The sequence below is a fragment of the Notolepis coatsorum genome, assembly GCF_963971535.1.
Source record: "Notolepis coatsorum genome assembly, chromosome: 3".
Taxonomy (NCBI): domain Eukaryota; kingdom Metazoa; phylum Chordata; class Actinopteri; order Aulopiformes; family Paralepididae; genus Notolepis; species Notolepis coatsorum.
In genome coordinates this window covers 26,988,451-27,011,205 of record NC_140167.1, presented here as the reverse complement: position 1 = coordinate 27,011,205, position 22,755 = coordinate 26,988,451, and the positions used below count along the sequence as shown (strand labels likewise).

At 47.1% G+C, this 22,755-nt stretch overlaps 1 protein-coding gene across 1 annotated transcript in view; it reads left to right on the top strand.

Annotated features, from left to right (window-relative positions):
• LOC311225737 (AT-rich interactive domain-containing protein 1B-like) overlaps positions 1–22,520 on the top strand; it is a gene marked incomplete at its 5' end in the record, with an annotated part of 172,257 nt that extends 149,737 nt beyond the window's left edge. The window contains 6 exon segments of the mRNA XM_084311131.1: positions 15,040–15,172; positions 16,086–16,205; positions 16,760–16,850; positions 17,743–18,469; positions 19,149–19,279; positions 20,444–22,520. Coding sequence (XP_084167257.1) covers positions 15,040–15,172; positions 16,086–16,205; positions 16,760–16,850; positions 17,743–18,469; positions 19,149–19,279; positions 20,444–22,465 — 3,224 coding nt within the window. The 3' untranslated portion in view covers positions 22,466–22,520.
• Between the last annotated feature and the right edge of the window lie 235 nt (positions 22,521–22,755).

The window sequence follows — 22,755 nt, the reverse complement described above, 5'->3', positions numbered from 1 at the left end:
CAGCGCAGACGACAGCCACCTCAGTACTTAGAGGATTACGCTGTCAGTCAACTACCTAGCCTTCGACAAACGGTAAACGCGGTAAAAGTAGAAAGTAAAATTATGTCTGACCTTAACGACCAGGTTTCCCCGACCACAGAGGCCCTAGTGGGTTCTAATGTAACTGACCAAGCTCACGGTGGGGACCAGGAGGGAGCTGACATGCCTTTACCCCCCGCCAATACCGAAGAAGTAGTCCCCGACCAGCCCCGGGAGGAAGACAACCCTACAGAGAGAGAACTCTGCACGGAAGAAGAGGAGGAGAGCGCCGAGGAAATAGAGCTCCAGGACTCCCCAACGAGCGGCTCACCCAGGAGCGGCTCACCTCTACAACCGTCTTCCCCCAGTGAAGCGGAGAGGATGCTACAACAGGCGTTCCTCGTCAGCCTGACAGCCTCTACCGAACGCGATCGACTTCAGGGTGAACGCGATCGACTTCAGGGTGAACGCGATCGACTTCGGGGTGAACGCGATCGACTCCGGGCACAGACGCTTAGCGAGCGTGAACAACTCCAAGCGCAACGACGGAGCGAAGAAGAGCGCAGACGCCTGGAGATGAGACGCCTTCAGACGGAAGAGAATATGGCAAGAGACCGGGCCGACGCCCAGCGCGCCGCTGCCGGTGCCCAAAGAGAAGCAGATCTCATCCAGCGCCAAACCGAGCGCGACAGACTACAGGGCGAGCGCGACAGACTACAAGCCGAGCGCGACAAGTTACGGGCGCGGCTAATGAAGCGGCTGAACCACAGGGCAACACCCTCTCCCTCCGCCAGGGGTTCAAGGAACTCGTCGAGACAACAGTCAAGGGCAGCGTCTCCTAACCGAGCAAGCGACCCTGAACTTGACCAACAGACCAAGCCTATACCCCCCGCAGACCCCCTTCCCAGACCGGTCCAAGCGAGACCCAGCTACAAGGAAGGAGCGGCATACACTGCGGAGAAGCTAAATAAACGACTACAGGATCTAGAGGACCTGATAGAAGAAGAAGAGGGAGAGGAGGAGAACCAAGCCCGACGACAGCACAGTACTCCACCGGACCAGGAGGTCCAGTACAGCCCAGGCTATACCCCCGCGGCGCTGCGCTACAGACCCCCGACTCTATTCACGGGTGAGCATGACGCACGACCAGCCCCGAGGAATAGCACCTGGACCAGCGGGCCATGGTACCCTGCCGGTACCAGCCCACAGAGAGGCGCAAGAGGAGACTCGCCTAGGAGGCCTCTCCCCCAACGCTCGCCGATGTATCAGCCATCCACGGCGTCATACATTGCGATACCGACCACCAGACGGAGTGTGTACAGAACACTCGCCAGACAATATGACCCGTTGGGATGTATTCTACCTTACACCACCAGGGCAAAGATGATTGTACGAGCACTATGGGACAAGGACCAGGGCTGGGACGACCCAATACCCGCACACCTTGCCTCAACATGGAGAGAGTGGGAGACGGAGCTCCGCCCACTCCCAGGCGTTAATATACGCCGTAGCTACTTCCCACCCACAGTGAGGCCAGAGACATGCAAGATGGATCTACACGTCTTCAGCGACGCCTCCGAAGTAGCCTATGGATCGGTGGCCTACTTGCGTGCCCAAGAGAAGGGAGGCGAGATACACACTGCTTTCATCCTGGCTCGCTCAAGAATAGCCCCACGAAAGCAACAATCTATCCCGCGCCTAGAGCTCTGCGCAGCCCTAGCAGGAGCGCATCTAGCCACGTTAATCCAACGTGAACTCACCATTCCGGTGCACAGAACAATCTTGTGGTCAGATTCCACGACAGTACTCACATGGATCAAGTCTGATTCATGCAGATACAAAGTCTTCGTGGGAGTCAGAGTCACCGAGATTCAAGAGTTAACAGAAGCAGCGAGCTGGCGGTATGTGGACACCAAACACAACCCAGCTGACGTCATCACCCGGGGAATGTCCCTGGATGACCTCACCCGTCGCAACATCTACAGTGACGGACCAGAATTCCTCAAGCTCCCGGAAGAAGAGTGGCCTACGCCCACCCCACGGGAAGCAAGTAAAGAGGAAGCTGAGAACAAGAAACCTATGTTCTGTGGACTGAGCACAGTCGCCTCCACAGACCCCAACATAGATGACTGCATTACCCTACAGAGTGCGCAGCTAAAGACATTCCTGTGGCACCACCCAGAGATTCAGTCCACCGCTGACATTTCAGCAGCTGACTACGAGGAAGCAGAACTTCTTCTACTGCAACGAGCCCAGAGAGACTCGTTCCCCGATGAGCTAGACTGTCTACAGGGAGGAAAGCCCGTCCCATCAGACAGCAGACTGCTCCACCTGGCGCCCGAGAGTGGCGCCCATGGTCTCATCGGAGTGGGTGGTCGCCTGCGGAGAGCCCCCGATCTACCGGATGACATTGAGTACCCGATAGTCTTGAACAGCCGACACAAGGTCACAGAGCTGATCATAAAGAAATACGACGAGGATGTACACCACGCAGGAGCAGAGAGAGTCTTCGCAGAGATCAGACGTCGCTATTGGATACTTCAAGGAAGAGAAGCGGTGCGACGCTTCCAGCGAACCTGTCTAGACTGCCGAAAGTGGCGCGCGCAGCCCAGCATACCACGGATGGCTGACCTACCCCCCTGTCGCCTCCGACTCGGCGACAAGCCATTCCACTCCACAGGCATGGACTGTTTTGGCCCGTTGTATGTAAAGAGAGGAAGAGGAGCCGAGAAGCGGTGGGGTATTGTATTCGGATGCATGACCACCAGAGCGATCCATGTCGAACTCCTTCCGACCCTGAGCACAGACTCATTCCTTATGGCCTTCCGAAGATTCACATCACGGAAAGGAAAACCGTCTGCATTGTTGTCTGATCACGGGACAAACTTCAAAGGCGGAGAAAGAGAGCTGAGAGAGAGCTTCCAAGCTATGGGCCCAGAACTTAAGACCCACCTCGCTCCATCCCAGATTGACTTCCAGTTTAATCCCCCGAACGCACCCCACTTCGGTGGAACCTGGGAACGAGAAGTACGTTCCATAAAGACAGCCCTGTACGCCGTGCTTGGGGCCCAGACTGTGGCGGAAGAAGTCCTAATGACAGTCCTCACGGAGATCGAGGGAGTATTGAACTCCAAGCCCCTCGGCTACGTCTCCAGTGATGTAGCAGATGTCGACCCAGTCACCCCCAACACACTCTTAATGGGGCGGCTGGACCCCGTGCTACCCCAGACAATGTACAGGCCTGAAGAAGCGAACGGCCGAAGAATGTGGAGGTACAGTCAAGTGCTAGCTGACAAGTTTTGGAGCAGCTTCCTACTCCACTACCTACCGTCTCTACAGACCCGCCAGAAGTGGGTAAAAGAGAGAGACAATTTGACAGAAGGAACAGTCGTCATGATTATCGACCAGTCACTACCCAGAGCTATGTGGCCGGCTGGCCGCGTAAGCAAAGTGACCACCGGTGCCGATGGCAAGGTCCGAGCAGCTGAAGTACTCGTCCAAGGGCGAACTTACACACGACCCGTGGCGAGGCTAATAGAACTGCCCCGACTCCCAGACACTATCGATGATGACCATGACCCCATGACTTTGTGAGTTGACTGACCCTTACAGCGGACCTTGAGTGGTAGACAGTGCGGTTAATCTGTCTCTGCTTAGCTAATTAGGTGGGACTAATTAGGGGGCGGCTGTTGTGAAGGATCAGATTAAACCGAATATATATATTTATTTATGGATATATATTTAATAGTATTTGTATATCGTTTGATATCCCCTGTATATTCCTTGTACAATATGCACTGAATATCCCTTTAGTCTACTAAACAGCCCATAATAGTTTCATTCTACCATTGGATGAGAACCTGGCGCCAGCAGCCATGCCCCTTGGTTCAAGTTCAATCGTGCCGCCCAACATGTCGTGGCAAGCCCGGTTCCGCGTAGGAATACGTCTGGCGAAATACGAATGGTACTATTTGTTCACAGCGCATATATATATGGCGCAAGTAAAGTAGAACTTTCTTTTAGTCCATTAGTTCTTTACCCTCCAACCGAGTAACAGACGCGAAGCCTCACCCACGACGCACGTGTGGTGCAGTAAGGCCTACTTGGCCTCAGAATAGGCATTGAGATATCGTGTGGATTAATAGTTGAATTGTCATAGTTTGGCACTATACCGTCGAGTTGGACGTACTTCTATTAAGCTAATAATAGTCTATTATGTATGGTGCATCGTTCGGTTAGAGTTATAAAGTGAGCAGTACCCCCATCATTCCTGACGTTATCTGGAGTCTTAACCAGGCTGGGCAGACCACGTGTGGTGCTTGCATCCGAGGAGCTCCGGGCCAGGACGAGTGGACCTGTACATTGGATTACTTTACCCGGACGACGGCGAGCCTTCCACGGCTTGGATTATCTACATGCTTTGGGTGCTTTGATTATTCCATGGATAACGGCCAACACTGCTGAGTGTTGGAACTACCCCCCGGAGATGAGTCCAGGTGAGACGACGCTCTACACCCAGTGAGGTCGCCTCACGTCTCTCCGTTGTGGACCGGCAGCTACCGTCCACCAGAGGGTCCAGCTGTATTCATCTGCGGACCGAGGTTCTGTGGGCATCGTGTTCAGGACTCTGAATTCTCCCAAGAAATCGTCGGCCAGATGGGATACCGCCAGCGGCTCTTCTAACCCCCCCTCCTACTGTCTTACAACCAGCGGGACCCCCCCCCCCCCCTTAGTGTATCCAGCTATAATCATTTAAGTACCATCGCTATAGTTCCCTAAAGAACCAGGTTGTATATTTGCTCCCTGCGTAACCAGAGATTGGACATTCAATGTTGATTTACCTACGAATACTCATTTGCCATACAAGTGCATTTCAAATCATAAATGTCATTAAGTGAACGTTGTATATACCCTTTGCTATATAAAATATTTGATTTATACATTTGTGTGGACTTCGTTTCATCAGGTGGGAAAGTGTTCATCATATCTATATCATGTACTGGATGGCCAGAAGTTAAAGTACAAGCGGTAGTGGTTTAATAATACCATACTTATCAATACAGTCAGGGAATTGTACCCCTCAGTTACACACACCAAGGGTTGTAGTGAGGTGTCTGGAGTAGACTTGAAAGTAGGAAAAAAGTGTCACACTCTGGCTCCATATGCATTTCTCTTTTTATTTCCATGACGTTTCGGCCCTCAGGCCTTCTTCAAGAACGACAGTAATACACAGGCACTGGTAGGTGATGCAGGCTACACCCTTGGAGAACATCTGATGCTGATTAGACAATCGTGTTCCACCATTAGGGCGAGGAAAAATAATCAAGAGGATCAAAAGTGACAAGAACTACTATGTCACCACTATAATAGATTTCTAATATACAGAAAGAGTTAAACCTCAGCTCTAGATGAACATTATAAACAACTTAATTTCAATATCCAATACATACTGTAGATCAGGGGTCTCAAACTCGCGGCCCGCGGGCCAATTGCTGGATGATATTTTGCGGCCCCCTACTTGACATTAAAGGGGAACTATTTTACTATTTCTTTCACTATTTGGGCACTTTTACACAATTCCTGTGAGTTTATGGAACACCTCTGTAATTATATATTTTTTTAATTCATTGTTTTGTATTTCTAATCAAGTCCTCAAAAACAGCATTTTTCTACCTCAAGATCTCGAGCCGTTTTGAGGCTGGGCTCCTAAACCACTGTGTGGCCTGGTGGCATCTGCCACATTATCATGCAGCTGAGTCTCTCTGACATCACAAATCAGCACATGTTCAGATGACTCAGTTCAGTGAGGGTGAATATTGTGAGAGGAGAATTGGAAGAATGTGCCAATATGAGAATTAGAGACATAGATCATATTAATATAAGTCCACATAGCTAGGAAACAATGCTAAACACTGAAAAAGGCCATTTATAAGATAGTTCCCCTTTAAAAAAAAATATATATATTTTTTTTCTTTTTCTTTTTTTAATTTTTCTTTTTTTAATGTTGTGGGACTTTGTTCAACTTTGTCAGTGCTGTAAAGTTTAAACCTTTTAAAATCTTAGACAAACAAAACACTTTGCTTTCATGAAATATTGTAAGCCGTCATTTGAGGCTTTATAAAAGCAGCACAATGAACACAAATCTGTCAGTGCCGAGTCCGACCTCATCTTAAATAACAAACAGCATTGCTTGTTGTAGTTAACAAAGAGAGGCAGAGTTGATTTTGCAAAAAATAAAAAATAATCAGCCTCACCCAGACTCTACCTCCAGCGGCCCCCAGGTAAATTGAGTTTGAGACCCCTGCTGTAGATAGTACATTACAGAAAACACTTCAAGTCATCTATATTCAAAAAAGTAGCCTCCTCTCAGGTACCCTGTCAGATGTGTCACTAAAAGGGTGTGGCCTACATAACCTACCAGTGCCTGTGTCCTACTATTACTGTTGATCTTGAATAAGGCTTGAGGGCCATGGCGGGCCGAGAGAAATGCATATGGAGCCAGCGTGTGCAACACTTTTTTCTTAAGTGTGGATATGAACAGATGTGAAGGCTCATAACCCCCTTTATTAATAACTACGGTAGTCTTAACAGCCATGATGGGGCTGTTAATAAATTACCTCACAATGAGACATATTGTGTTTTAAGAGGTTCTCACAGCTATCACACGTTAGAATCAATTACAGCAGAATGGCATCAGTGAAGTGTTAGAAAAGTTTTTTTTTTTGTGACTTTGGCGTGTCTTTGCTAATGCTCGCATTCTGAATAGAGAGAAGAGACACGCTGAGAAGAAAGTCCTTCCAAATCCTTTTCAGTAGAAGTCTATTTTTGTCAGACGTCTGAAATATAACATCTGAAATATTGTGCAGAATGTTTGCCCGTGTGTCCTCCAAGTGATGGTAGAGTTGGCTCCAAAAGAGTCAACTCCTTGTCTTAACTCATTCAGCGCCAGGGGTCGCTGTTTACCTTCTGGGTAGAACACCAACGCTGTAAGTCAATGGGGAGACTGCGAAACTTGCGAGTGCTTAAAATATATGAAATATTATACCTATGGATCTAATAACACCGTCGATTTTCAGTGAGTTGCTTCTGGTAAACATGCAAAAAACAGATTGTTTTTTCATCCGTATATTTCCGTTTTATACCGTTTTGAATATGAATATAGTTTGGGTGCTTCTGAGTAATCCCAGGAAAAGACGCGATAATAATAATAATAATTTTTAGTGAAATCCAGTTATCATGTTGTCATTTTTCGCCTGATTATCTAATCTTCCTGTAATCAACGCTAGATTATCGTTATTATCCTTCCTCATGCACCCATGAAATGGGCCCTGGTCTCTACACACCCTCAAGACCCCTACGCTCTGCATCTTCTGGCCGCCTCAGACCTACTCCTATCCAAGCTCCGGGAGGGTCATCAAAGAGAAGTCGCCTATTCTCAGTCCTTGCCCCACAATGGTGGAATGAACTACCCACCCCAGTTAGGACAGCCGAAACCCGTCCAATCTTTCGCCGTCGACTAAAGACGCACTTCTTCAACCATTATCTGAAATAATAATAATAAAAAATCTAACCCTAACTAACCTTACTGTCATGCACTTGTCTTAATAAACTAACCTACACTGTAACACGCAACACTTTGATGAACATTGTTACTCAGCTGATAGAGTTGTACCCTTCCTGATGACTTGTCGTATAGAACTTGTAAGTCGATTTGGATAAAAGCGTCAGCTAAATGACTAAATGTAAATGTAAATGTCCAAAAGGCATAATCCACGCTGCTCCGAGTCTCCCCAAACTCTGTGGTATAACGTTAGTCATGCCGGAGTAGGAATACCCCGCCCGGACTTCTCAGATCAGCGTACAGCCCAAGGGGGAGGGATTTCAATGATGTGCAATACCGGCTGGAAGGCGTAGGTGGCAGTATTTGCCCTTTGCCAGCTCAGACCCATTCCCAATGATAACATCAGGCTGGATGGATGAAAATGAATGGATATAGCTAATAAAAGAAATAACGATTAAAACCCGACTTTTCTCGTGATTGGCGCTCAAGCGATGGCGAGTTTACCCAACTTTTTTTGTCATTGGCGCAGAATGAGTTAAGAGTGGGAGTCGACTCCTGGTTATTGACTCAGAATCAGGTGAAGTGCAGTAGAATCGACTCTCAGGTCGTATAAGGGCTGCATTTAAAAATAAAATACAAAACAGTAATTTCAATGCAAATCCATGGGCAACCTGGTGGAAATAATAGAGGCCTTGCATGGAATGTTTATGTTAAACCCTACGGGCCTAATTTCTGTGAGTAGGTAAAACACTGGAAAAGCATTAAAAATGACTGTTCTACTGTGACTTGATTACAAGATCCAGTAATAACACACCAACATTTAATGATCATATTTTTGTTGATAACCCTCTCATATATAGCAAGCGTTTTGTTTTGTACATAGCAACCATCTCTTCCATTGCCATATAGAGTCGACTCCGCTTGACTCCAGTGGAAGGAGTCGGAGTCGAAACCAGAAATTCTCATAATTCTGCAATATCCTCAAAACGGGTTCTGCAATAAAACACCAATTTATGAAATTCTTTGTTGATATATTTCTCATATATTATATAACCTCACATATATTATAGGAGAAATATATCAACAAAGAATTTCATAAATGGGTGTTTTATTGCAGAATCTTTAAACAAGTGATTGATTGATTGATTGAAAACTTTATTAACAGATTGCAGAATGGGTACAGTACAGTACAGCTCAATACATACAATTGTTAAGGGGATGCAGACCAGAGAAAGGCTTTCGTCTTGTTTACATCAGGGTCCCCCATTTTCAATTCATCGTAAGTCACAGCGGAACAGTAATAGCTTTTATTTCATTTGTCATTTCACCAGGCTCAATGGTTGCTAAAATAAATATATCAATACAATTTTAATTAATTGATGTTTTATTACTGGATCTTGTTAACAAGTCACAGCGTAACAGTGATAGCAGGCTTTTCCAACGTTTTACCTACTCTCATCAGGCACAATGGTTGCTATGTGTTGCTGTACCGGTCAAATAAATATATCAATACAATTTTAATTAATTGCTGTTGTATTAATGGATCTTGTTAACAAGCCACAGCGGAACAGTAATAGCAGGCTCTACTCTACCACTGTATAGAAATGAGGCACTTTCTTTCCGAAGTAGATTCTAATGGAGTTATTATGGGATATTCATTTTTTCCCCTCTATATTCCCCCCTTACTTTTTGAGAAGGAAGGGTGGCTGATGTTTATGTTATTACTGATAAATTAATCTTTCAGGGGACAGTGCACTTGGCAACACGCTCTCTTATACAGAGGTGCTCTATTCAGACATGCGCAATTAAAAAGATGGAGAACATGAACTCATCATACTTGTAATAGTGACTCGCAATATACTTGTACGGTCTCTTAGCCAACAGCTATTGTTTCCACTGGGCCGATTAACATTACAGAGCACTGTACTCCGGGTATGTATTGTGTTTTACCGCTAAGGTGGCTGTGAAGGGACATCAAGGCTCTTTGTTCCACCACACTACCTCTTAATGGCCAACACCAGTCCTTCTCATGTCCTACCAGCTGTAGCGTTGCCTGTGTCTCATCCTTACTCTCTTCATCCTGTTTTATTCTTATCCCCCCCCCCCAAGCAGCGGGGTTTAAGAAAAGGATGATGGCTCCTCTGTTGAGCGTTGAACTGAATCAGAGTCTGAAGGAAAAAATATGGTGGGCTGTTAGCCGCATAACAGCAGCCCTACAGAACAATAGACCTAATCGTGGCTGAGTGGTGATTTATGCGTAGAGGAATGCTGCCACCTGGTGGTCTTAATTAGGAAATGACTCATGAAAACATGAGGGTACTATAGTAGGTAGGAAACACAATAGAATAGAAGTACATTATTGATCCTGAGGGAAATTCAGCACTACAGATTGCTCACAATAAACATCAAAAATCACAAATAAGAATAAAAATACAGTCTGGGATATACATTCTGAATATGTACATATACATTCTAAAATATACAGCCAAAAATATACAGTAAATGTACAGTAAGAAATGTAGAAAAGAAAATGTAAAGTCGAGTAAAAAGTCAGGAAGATTACCGGAGTTTGTACTGTCACTCTGTTCTCAGTGAGGCACAGTGATGCGTTGTATAGTCTGATGGCTGTTGGAATGAAGGACTTCCTGTGCCGTCCATGTGTAGTGCGTGGGAGGGGTTGTCCATGATGGCGTTGAGCTTGGCAAGGCTCCTCCTCTCCGACACCACCACTAGAGAGTCTAGCTCCACTCCCAACACGTTACTGGCCTTCCTGACCACCTTTTCCAGCCTGTTTGCGTCCCCCGCTCTCAGTCCGCTGCCCCAGCAGGTCACTGCGTACAAGAAGGCTCCCGCCACCACCGATTCATAGAACATCCTCAACATCCTTGTACAGACGTTGAAGGATCTCAGCCTTCTGAGGAAGTAGAGTTGGCTCCGGACCTTCTTGTAGAGTGCCTCAGTGTGTTTAGACCCGTTCAGTTTATTATCAATGTGTACTCCGAGGTATTTGTAATCCTCAACCATGTCCACGTCGACCCCGTAAGGCTAATATATTATGTTTCACAGAAACAAAACTTGACTCATCTGTTCAGGATCCAGAGATAGAAATCGAGGACTATTCAATCATCAGGAGGGATAGGAACCAGTATGGAGGTGGTGTCTGTGTGTATATACACAAAGATACCAAATTCAGCAACCGTACTGACCTTAACCATGACGAGATTGAAACTGTATGGATTGAAATCTTATTTGAAAGGGCAAAATCAGTACTAATAGGCACAATCTATAGACCACCAGAACAGAGTGGCTTTTATGACACACTTGATGGGTGCTTAACTGGGGTGGAGGGCGTAGAAAAAATCCTTATTGGGGACTGGAACACGGATATGCTACGTAAAGCAGCACCCGTCTTCAAGGCCTTCAGTAGATTTTCTGATCTGCACGGTTTCAGCCAGCTAATCACCCAACCCACAAGGGTGTGTGAATCAACCCAGACTACCATTGACCTCATCCTGACCTCCGACAAGTCCATGATCTCCAATAAAGGGGTGATAGCATGCGGGTTAAGTGATCATTATATGATATTCTGTTCCCGCAAAAAGCCAAAGCAAAAGGCTGGCTGTCACAAAATGGTCACATCTAGAGACCTCAAAACGTACTCTAGCGAGGCCTTTAACCTTGAACTGAAGAGCCTGGACTGGTCAGATGAAGTCAATGGTACACTGGTTGAAGAAACCTGGCTTGGCTTCAAAACCAAATTCTCAACAATACTAAACAACATGGCCCCCCTAAGAACCACCAGGGTAAAAAATCGCGCTGAGCCGTGGATGCACACTGAAATACTGACCGCTATGAAAGCCAGAGACAAAAAATGCTCTGAATTTCATAAAAGTCAGTCAAAGCTTACCAAAAGCACGAGCAGTGAACTCCAAGCCCACGTGACTGAACTCAAACTAGAAAGAAACAGACTAAGAAATGACGTAAACTCCATGATAAAAACTGCAAAAAAAAATGTCATCAATGACAAAACTGAGGAAAACAAAAATAAACCACGTGAACTTTGGAAATTACTCAATAATCAACTAGGCTGCAGTAAAAAACTTAAAACCAGGTTCTCAAACATAAACATAAAGACGGACAACACGCTCATCACAGACAAACTGGATGTAGCCAATTACTTAAACACTTTCTTCACAAACATAGCCACAACACTGGTAAACAAACTACCCTCCCACTCAGGGCAGTATGGGGTAGAACACATAGTAGCATACTACAAGAACCTAGGCGTCCACAAAGACGATTTCAAACTGGAAATGGTAACTACAGATGAGGTACTCAATAAACTGAGCGCCCTCCAACCGAACAAGGCCACTGGCCATGACAACATCCCCTCCAAATTCCTCAGAGACTCAGCAGCCGCCATCACCCCAGTCATCACACACATAATAAACCTCTCCATAAAACAGGGACACGTCCCCAAGGACTTCAAAATAGCGAGAGTAACACCCCTGCACAAAAAGGGCAGCAAATTAGACCCAGGCAACTACCGCCCTGTTTCTATCCTTACATCCATCTCGAAAGTCATGGAAAAAATAGTATACGAACAGGTCGAAAAGTACCTTACGGATAAAAATCTAATCTACGAATTCCAATCTGGCTTCAGAACATCCCACTCCACTGACACATGCCTTCTCTATTTGAACGACCACATCAAGCAAGAGGTGGACGCGGGCAAATACTGCGGCATGGTCATGCTAGACCTACAAAAGGCCTTCGACACTGTCAATCACACCATTCTGATTGACAAGCTAAAAGCAATCGGTTTTGATAGTTTATCAGTGAGCTGGATACAATCCTACCTGGAGGGGAGAGAACAGATGGTGGAGGTAAACGGTAGCCTATCCCCCCCCCTCACAGTGAACTGTGGTGTTCCACAAGGAAGCATACTAGGACCACTACTGTTCCTAATTTATGCAAATGACATGTCGTCAGCTTGTGACTGCAACTTGTTCCTGTTTGCGGACGACTCAGCCCTGCTGGTCTCTGACAAGAACAAGTTACAGGTTGAAAAAACCCTCAGCTCGGAACTAGGCAAAATCTGCATATGGCTCGCCGACAACAAACTATCATTACACATGGGCAAAACAGAGTCCATTCTCTTCGGTTCAAATAACAAACTCAGCAAAACAGACGGCTTTTCAGTTACAGTGGGTGACAATATTGTCACAAGGAAAGATGAAATTACCTACCTGGGTTCCATCCTAGAGGCTAATCTTTCCTGTGACAAAATGGCATCCAATGTAATAAAAAAAGTCAATCAACGAACTCGATTCTTGTACCGGATCTCCTCCCTGGTAAACAAGAATACCCTGAAGACTCTGGCAGGAGCACTCATTCAAGGGTACTACGACTATGCTTGCACCTCATGGTACCAAAGCACCTCAAAGGCACTAAAAACCAAATTACAAACATCTCAAAACAAACTAGTCAGACTACTGCTTGACCTGACTCCTAGAACCCACCTCACCCCTGCACACTTTGCCAACCTAGGATGGCTTAGAGTAGAGGACAGAGTACAGCAACTTGCAATGGGCCTGGTCTACAAGATACACTACACGACCAAGGTACCCATGTACATGTCAAAATACTTCCCAAAGGTCAGTGAATACCACGATCACAACACCAGAGGGAGCTCCACAAATCATGTAAAACCCAGATTCGGCACAAACAAGGGACTAAACACGTTTCGCAATTATGCCACAACAATGTGGAACGCCCTACCCAAAGCTGTAAAGGAATGTAAATCACTACCCACCTTCAAAAACACTCTCAAAGAACACCTACGGGAGACTGCAATTCAAAACTGGCCCCTACAAATATCCTAACCCAGTTGTACAATAAAGACCAAGCATGGCTTTGTCAGTATTCCAATGTACAGCCCCACCCAACCCAACACCTACCCAACCTCCTCCAATGTACAGTTTCCATGTCAAATGTATGTCAGTATTCCAATGTACAGTGTGTCCCCCCCCCCCTACCCAACCCCCCCCCCCCCCCCCCTCCAATGTACAGCCCCACCCCACCTACCCAACCTCCCCCAATGCACAGTTTCTATGTCAAATGTATATACTCTTCTTCTGGATTTTTTTAGTATCACAAACAGTACTGTATTTGAAAATCTGGTATGTCATAAATGTATAGATGTAGCAGTACTGTCTATCTGTATGTCATGTATGTCATATATGTTATGATGAATTGAAAATGGGGGACCCTGATGGAAACAAGACGAAAGTCTTTCTCAGGTCTGCATCCTCTTAACAATTGTATGTATTGAGCTGTACTGTACTGTACCCATTCTGCAATCTGTTAATAAACTTTTCAATCAATCAATCAATCAATCCCCCATGATGGAAATGGGGGTCACAGGTGTACTCCTCCTCCTCCCCAGATCCACAGCCAGTTCCCTGGTCACATTTAGTTGGAGGTGGTTCTTTTCGCACCATGTGACGAAGTCCGGTATTCCTCCTCATCACCACCCTTTATACATCCCACTATAGCAGAGTCATCAGAAAGCTTCTGAAGGTGACAGGACTCTGACCGATAGTGGAAGTCGTTGGTGTGTAGACAGTGAAGAGGAAGGGAGAGAGGACTGTCCCCTGCGGGGCCCCGGTGTTGCTGACCAGTCTGTCTGACACACAGCTCCGTAGGCGCACGTACTGTGGTCTGCCCGTCAGATAGTCAACAACCCAGGACACCAGGGGGGCCTCTACCTGCATCGCCTCTAACTTCTCACCCAGCAGCCCAGGCCGTATGGTATCGAAAGCACTGGAGAAGTAAAAAGAAAAACATGACTCACACCGTGCTCGCAGGCTTGTCCAGGTTCAGCAGGTAGATGACAGCATCCTCTAACCCCAGTCGGGGTGAGCTGGGGTGGATCGAGGTGGGGTTTGATGGCCGGGCGGAGTTGCTCCAGGATCTTTGCTCTCCAGGCGGAGTTGCTCTCCATGGTCTTCATAATGTGAGAGGTTAGAGCCACCGGCCTGTAGTCCTTGGACGTGCTGGGCCGTGAGCACTTAGGGACAGGGACCACACAGGAGGTTTTCCACAGTGTCGGGACTTTCTGCAGCCTCAGGCTCATATTGAGTATGTGCTGGAGCACGTCACACAGCTGGGAGGCACAGGCTTTGAGTACCCTTGGGCTAACACCGTCAGAACCCGCAGCCTTGCCTTGCCTTGCAATTGTCCAAACCATACACATCAACATTTCTAATAAGGATCTCCCAAAGATAATACTTACTGAAATGTGTATTAAAGATCATGTTGCCGATGTACAATATCCTTGATATCTCTCTCTCTCTCTCTCTCTCTCTCTCTCTCTCTCTCTCTCTCTCTCTCTCTCTCTCTCTCTCTCTCTCTCTCTCTCTCTCTCTCTCTCTCTCTCTCTCTCTCTCCCCCCACAGTGGCAGGAGCAGACCCCTACATGCCAGGCCAGATGCCCAGCGGTGGCATGCAGGAGATGTATGGTCGGCCTCCATCAGCCATGACCATGGGCCAACGCTCCCAGTACCCATACGGGTCAGGCTATGACCGGAGGTAGGCACAGGGGGGCGCTATTGTAGCATGACTGTGATCCGTATGGGTCTATAATAATAATACTAGTAACACTATTTCATATACTTCCCCTCATAACATGACGTACAAAATGACAGACAACTGGTTTTATGTAGAGACTCACACTCACACTTATATACACATACTAATATCTACAGTTGACCATACATTGTGTAGGAGAAACCTCAAGAAAAATGACTATCAAAATAGAATTAAGAGTCCAGGGGGTTTAGATTTGAATTGAATACAAGATGTCTAGACAAAATGTAAAAATGTTACCAAGCTTTACTAAAACCTTTGATAATTGCAAGGTTCCATTACTGGTGCATCAGGGAAAATGTATTCAACATCTTTGGCCGTCTGCCAGCAATGGGTACATATTTTACCAGGGTGACCGTACAAGGAAATTCATTTTGGTTTTAACAAAACTCGACAAACTTCCTGTCACTTCACTGTGTGTCCGCATGTGTGACTAATTAAGAAAGGAATGTGTGGGGGATGGTACATTGAGCACACGCATAGGACTTCATATATGTCTATGTGTGAGAAAGACGGTGTACAAGAGTGTGTGCACGTGGAATGATCTACTATCTTGTTTTCTTCTATTTACACAAGTATTCAAGTGTGCATGTGTGAGAGAGAAAGAGTGTGCAGAAATATTTAATTACATTTGTTCAGTTGCATAAACGTATTAATCATGACTAAATATTTGATTAATTACATTTCCTATGCATAAATGAAGCAGCACTTTAATCAATCCTCTTCAATTGATATTTAATAGCGAATACCGTCAGACCGGCCTTACCATCAGTACATCATGATAACTATAACGGCAATAAGTCAACAGTGATTTTATTTATGCTCATTGTGTTCATAAATAACCCCGCCCCCCCAGGCCAGACCATGTGATGGGGATGGAGGGGAGCATGGGTCCCCCTGGCAGTCAGAACAACATGGGACCTTCCAACACAGAGGGCAACATGTACTCTCCCAACAGATACCCCGCACAGCAGAGGTCAGCGCCTGTGTGTGTGTGTGTGTATGTGTGTGTGTGTGTGTGTGTGTGTGTGTGTGTGTGTGTGTGTGTGTGTGTGTGTGTGTGTGTGTGTGTGTGTGTGTGTGTGTGTGTGTGTGTGTGTGTGTGTGCGCGCGCGTGCGTGTATGTGTGTGTGTGTGTGTGTTTTGGTGGGAGGTGGAGTAGAGGAAGAAAGATGGAAACAAAGATAGAATAATCAAAAGAAAGCTATAAATAGTTTTGAGAGAACATGCATGTCTCTGTGTGTGTGTGTGTGTGTGTGTGTGTGTGTGTGTTTGTAGTGTGTACATCTACTGTATGTGTGTGTGTTTGTAGTGTGTACATCTACAGTATGTGTGTGTTTGTGTGTGTTTGTAGTGTGTACATCTACAGTGTGTGTGTGTGTGTGTGTGTGTGTGTGTGTGTGTGTGTGTGTGTGTGTGTGTGTGTGTGTGTGGTGTGTGTGTGTGTGTGCGTGCGTGCGTGTGTGTGTGTGTGTGTTCACATTCCCTGTAATCAGTGAGTGTCGACCTCTCTCTCTCTCTGCCATGCAGACATGAAGGCTATGGGCAGCAGCAGCAGCAGCAGCAGTACCCTGGCATGGCCTATGGCATGCACCCCTCTGGCATGTACCCTCAGCAACAGGTGGGACGCTGCAGCCCTGACATCAAGAGTCATGAGTCACTTTATTGTTCCATCAGCTGGGAAATTTGTCTTAGGCTTACGCCCACACTACTGCCACAGACACATACTGTACATACAGACATGACACAACACAACTGACTCCAAACAGAGGAGATAAACAATGTAAAAGATACAGTAAAGTACCTGCACAGCGGGATGTCTGGCAACACCACATATATAATAGAATAGTATACCCAAATATCGGTTATCGAATATCGATAATATAACAACCAAATATCAGTTATTCGATAATTGCCGGCATTGTACTGACATCTACATCTACTGTGTGTTGTTTATTTTAACACACTGACCATTGCATACAGCTTTAGAAATTAAGCTACAGGCTACTGTTATGTTGCATGTATAACCCAAACAAATGGCATTGGTCATCATTGTATGATGATTGTACACTGTATGATAGCAGGTACAATAATGCTGTATATACCGTATATACTGTATATATCTATTCTCACTGTGTGTATATATATATCTATCCACACCTGTCTGGACATACCTGTACATAAGCCTTTTACATATCTGTAGATACTATACCTATATCTGTACATATCCCTTACCTACTTTACTAGTTATGCTGCTGGCCAATATTACAATGCAATATTAATATTACAACTCTGTGCATACATCTGATTAGCACTACACTCAGTAGTACTCATTTATATATTTTATACCCAGTTTATTCACCTGTACATTGTATATTACTGTTGCACTTTACTGCTACATTTGCACTCTGGTTGGATGCCAAACTTCTTGTGCTGTATAATGACGACACATTTTAATCTAATCTAATCAAATTTTGAATGTGAATGTGTTATTCCCCCTTCCCATGATCCAGCAGGGCTACAAGCGTCCCATGGAGGGTATGTACGGCCCGCCAGGCAAGAGGCACGAAGGTGACATGTACGCCATGCAGTACGCCAACCAGCAGGCCGAGATCTACAACCAGTACGGGGGCGGCTACTCGGGCCCTGAACGCAGACCCATCCAGGGGCAGTTCCCCTACCCATACCCCCGGGACCACATGCCCCCCTCGGGCCAGGGCCATCACGGCATGATGAGCGCGGGGCCCACCTCCAACCACGCGGCCGACGGCTCCAACGTGTGGCCGTCCAGGACAGACTTAGGTTATCCCTACCCCAACAGACAGGGGGCGCCGTCGCAGATGCCGCCCTACGGGCCTATGGGCAGAGAGGATATGGAGGGCAGGCCCGGGCAGGACCAGTGGCACCGCCAGTCTCCCTACATGTCGTCGTCCGGAGCCATGCCGCCCATGTCGTCACGCCAGCCCCCGTCGCCCTATCCCAACTCCCAGTCCATGGCCAACCACCTGCCCAGGGCGCCCAGCCCGGGGGCCTTCCAGCGCTCCATGGAGGCACGGATGTCGCCCGGCAAGGCGCCGTTTATGTCCGGCATGAAGATGGTGAAGCCGGGGATGCAGGGCGGAGGGCACCTGGGTCATTTCCCGCCCAACCTGCGCAGGGACCTGAACTACCCTGTGGGCTCCGTGGAGGCCACCATGCCGCTGCTCAAGCCCCGACGCAAGGCCACCTCCAAGGACACCGGTGAGAGACGGAGCCGTTGTCTCGTCCTTTAGTATCAGAGCCATTGGGCCAAAAAAACCTGCGTCTCTCATTTTGGTGATTTGCTTACATTGAAGGTTTCCATTTGACATATTCACACGGCGGCCCTTTTGTGCTTATGTCATGCTCAGATTGGGATTCCTTTCCACGCATTGAGAACAGGGTGGAAAGGAATCCCAACCGGAGCACGACATACTGTAAGAGCAAAATGGCCACCGTGTGAATATGGCCAATGGTTCTCTGTGTTGTGAGTTTCAAAACCCTAATAAGAAAACCCATGAAGCCCATTCAAAACACAACATACCAAATTTTCTGAAATACATGGGTGTCTCTTTGAACATTTAATTGTTTTAGTCAATTCCTGAAAGGTTTACCCTTTTAGAGATACCTAGGTTTTCACCCAACAGCAGCGAGAGTCTGACAATGGATTTGACAGATTTGTAAGGCTGACCTTGTGAAGAACTGATCATGACTCACTTTGAAGGAAGCCTACAGAGTAGATAGAGAACAGATATACTTTATGGATCCCTGTGGGAGGTACTGTAGGTGATAAAATAGTATAGGTTTTCGTCCACACGATCAAACTAATATCGATCTGTTAGATAAGATCATTGTAACATCTATGATTTAATCACATCTCCCTCCCCCCTCTTCTACCCAGGAACCCCAGAGGCGTGGCGAGTGATGATGTCATTAAAGTCTGGCCTATTGGCAGAGAGCACCTGGGCTCTTGACACCATCAACATCCTTCTGTATGATGACATCACCGTGGCTTCCTTCAACCTCTCTCAGGTAACGCCTACCTAGCATTACACCCTCTGTATATACTGTATACGCTATATAAGCATTTAGTCCAAGCTGTGCTTCTTAATCACTGTGAATGAGCAAAATTAATGAATGAATGAACTGTGACTTGTGACTAAATGTGACCTCTTCTCTAGGATTAGCCGACACTGTCATAATAATAAGGGATTAGCAGACACTGTCATAATAATAAGGGATTAGCATACACTGTCATAATAATAAGGGATTAGCCTACACTGTCATAATAATAAGGGATTAGCATACACTGTCATAATAATAAGATTAGCAGACACTATCATACTAATACGAGATTAGCAGATACAGTACTGTCATAATAATAAGAGATTAGCAGACACTGTCATAATAATAAGGGATTAGCAGACACTGTCATAATAATAAGGGATTAGCAGACACTGTCATAATAATAAGGGATTAGCCTACACTGTCATAATAATAAGGGATTAGCATACACTGTCATAATAATAAGATTAGCAGACACTATCATACTAATACGAGATTAGCAGACACTGTCATAATAATAAGGGATTAGCAGACACTGTCATAATAATAAGATTAGCAGATACTATCATAATAACAGATTAGCAGACACTGTCAGAAACTGGTTTCCGTCATACTGTGTTCCCATGTGTTTCACGGCAGATTGGAAGGAAGAAAGGAAACGCCATAATACTAGTATCTGAAATTTGAAAAATAATACTATATTATTGTATGAATAATAGTCATAGTATTCAATATATGGCAAACGAGCTGTGCTCCTTAACCATTATGATATGATCAATAACTATCCGTACTATATGAAGGGCATGTACGTATGTGTCAGTGTGGATCCATTTATTATTTTAGTTCTGTAGTCCAGTGTCAAGTGCCTTCAAAATGTCATACACTAAGTGAACAGGATTATACTGAATAATCCTGATAATTACTGAAATTAACTACTGAGAGTTAATTAACCCTAATTGTAATTATGTGCCGCACTGGTTCTTTTGAACCATTTGGAGACATTTGGGTAAATCTCTAGATAAAAAGAAAATAAATCTGTGTGTTTGAACACTGGGGGGAAAAGGATGAAAAAGAGACTCTTGCATAAGACTGAAATATTGACATTAATGTTATTGGTTTGTCTATTCACAGCTGCCCGGGTTCCTGGAGCTGATTGTGGAGTATTTCCGCCGCTGTCTGATTGAGATGTTTGATATCCTGGAGGAGTACGAGGTGGGGACTGTCGCTCAGAAGAGCCGCCCCGACCCTGTTCCCAGCCAGGAGGACGAAACCAGCCCTGACCTGGGAAAAGACTGCATCAACCAACAAGAGCCTGAGCTTGTTCCAGAGGCGGAGCCAATGGAGGAACAACCAAGTGGTGTCGCAGGGGAAGCCCCACCCATCGCAGTGGAGGCCGGGCCTGGGGATAGCAAGGAGGAGCCTGAGGTGAAGTCGGAGAAGGTGGATGGGGTGGAGGCAGAGGATGGGAAGGAGAGAGGGGGGGAGGGAAAGGACGGAAAAGTAGAAGAGAAAGAAAAGCAGGCAGAGAGTAAGGAGGAGCCTGTTGATCAACCTGTTGACCAGCCTGTTGAGCAACCTGTTGATCAGCCTGTTGACCAACCTGTTGACCAGCCTGTTGAGCAACCTGTTGACCTGCCCGTTGACCAACCTGTTGACCAGCCTGTTGACCAACCTGTTGACCTGCCCGTTGACCAACCTGTTGACCCGCCCGTTGACCAACCTGTTGACCCGCCCGTTGACCAGCCTGTGGCCATGCTGGAGCCCAGGCCTAAACAGGCCAGCAAATATGACAAGCTGCCCATCAAGATCCTCCACAAAGATGACCTGATGGAGGACATGACAGAGCACCTGGGCCACGTCACCGCGTTCACTAGCGGACTGCTGCACTGGCAGGCTGGCGGGGGGGATTCCACAGCCCACATCCAGACGCACTTTGAACCCCGGTGCGAACCACCGGCCGGGGGGGCGGACACCGCGGCGAGGGACGGCGACGAACGAGAAGGAGAGGAGCCAGGAGAGTCACCTCGTGTCACCGCTACCATCGATGACGTTCTGTGCGCCAGGGTGGACGCCCTGTGCTACGGCCACCCCGCCCTCTCTCTGCCGTCCTATCCCTTCAGGGTGCACCCCGACGGGGAGCGGGACCGCATCACCTTGCTGGAGGACGAGCCGCGCTGCCTGGACGAGACGCCCCTCTCCACGATCCGTCCGTGGCAGGACTCGCTGGCCAAGCGCTGCCTCTGCGTCTCCAACATCGTCCGCAGTCTCTCCTTCATCCCGGGCAACGACTCGGACATGTCGCGCCACCCCGCCCTGGTCCTCCTCCTGGGAAGGCTCCTGCTGCTCCGCCACCAGCACCCGGTGAGGGACAGAGCGTCCCCGAGCTACCAGAGGGAGGAGCAGCAGGAGCAGGGCCTGTCGTGTAGCAAAGACGAGTGGTGGTGGGACTGTCTGAGCGTGCTCAGGGAGAACGCCATGGTGACCCTGGCCAACATCTCTGGTCAGCTGGATCTGTCCATCTACCCAGACACCATCTGCCTGCCCGTCCTGGACGGCCTGCTCCACTGGATGGTGTGTCCCTCCGCCGAGGCCCGGGACCCCTTCCCCTCCGCCCCGCCCCACTCCTCCCTCACCCCGCAAAGGCTGATGCTGGAGTGCCTGTGCAAGCTGAGCATCCAGGACGGGAACGTGGACCTCCTGCTAGCCACGCCTCCGTTCAGCCGACACGAGAAGCTCTACTCCATCTTGGTGCGCTACGTGGGCCAGCGGAAGAACCAGGTGTACAGGGAGATGGCGGTGGCGGTGCTCTCCCACCTGGCGCAGGGGGACCCCACGGCGGCGCACGCCATCGCCATGCAGAAGGGCGGCGTGGGCAACCTGGTGGGCTTCCTGGAGGACGGTGTTAGCATGGCACAGTACCAGCAGAACCCACACAGCCTGCTGCACATGGGCCACCCTCCCATGGACCCGCCTAGCGTCAATATGATGTGCAGGGCGGCTAAGGGCCTGTTGGCTATGGCCAAGGTGAAGGAGAACAAGGCAGAGTTCGTGGTGTTCGAAAGCAGACTCTTGGACGTCTCCATCTCCTCTGTCGTCAGCTCAGCGGTGGTGGCCATTATTTGCCAAGTCCTCTTTCACTTTGGGAAGTTATGACCGTAGGCAAGAGGTTCGGAGTCGAGCGAGGGACACGCGAGACGGACGCGTTTGTTTCTGTGGTTTTCTATTTTTATTTAAAACGAAAAGAAAGAAAGTGTTTTTTTTTTTTTATAAAAAGAAATAAAGAAAAAAAGAAAAATCCACATATACAAAGTATCTCTATATATGTATAGCTTCTGGGTCCTGGTACAGATTTGGTTTGGGGGATTTTAAAGGTAATTTTACTACAAGTATTTAATACCTGCTGTCGTTGGATTTGTTCTCGTTTGAAGACTTTGTTTTTGTCA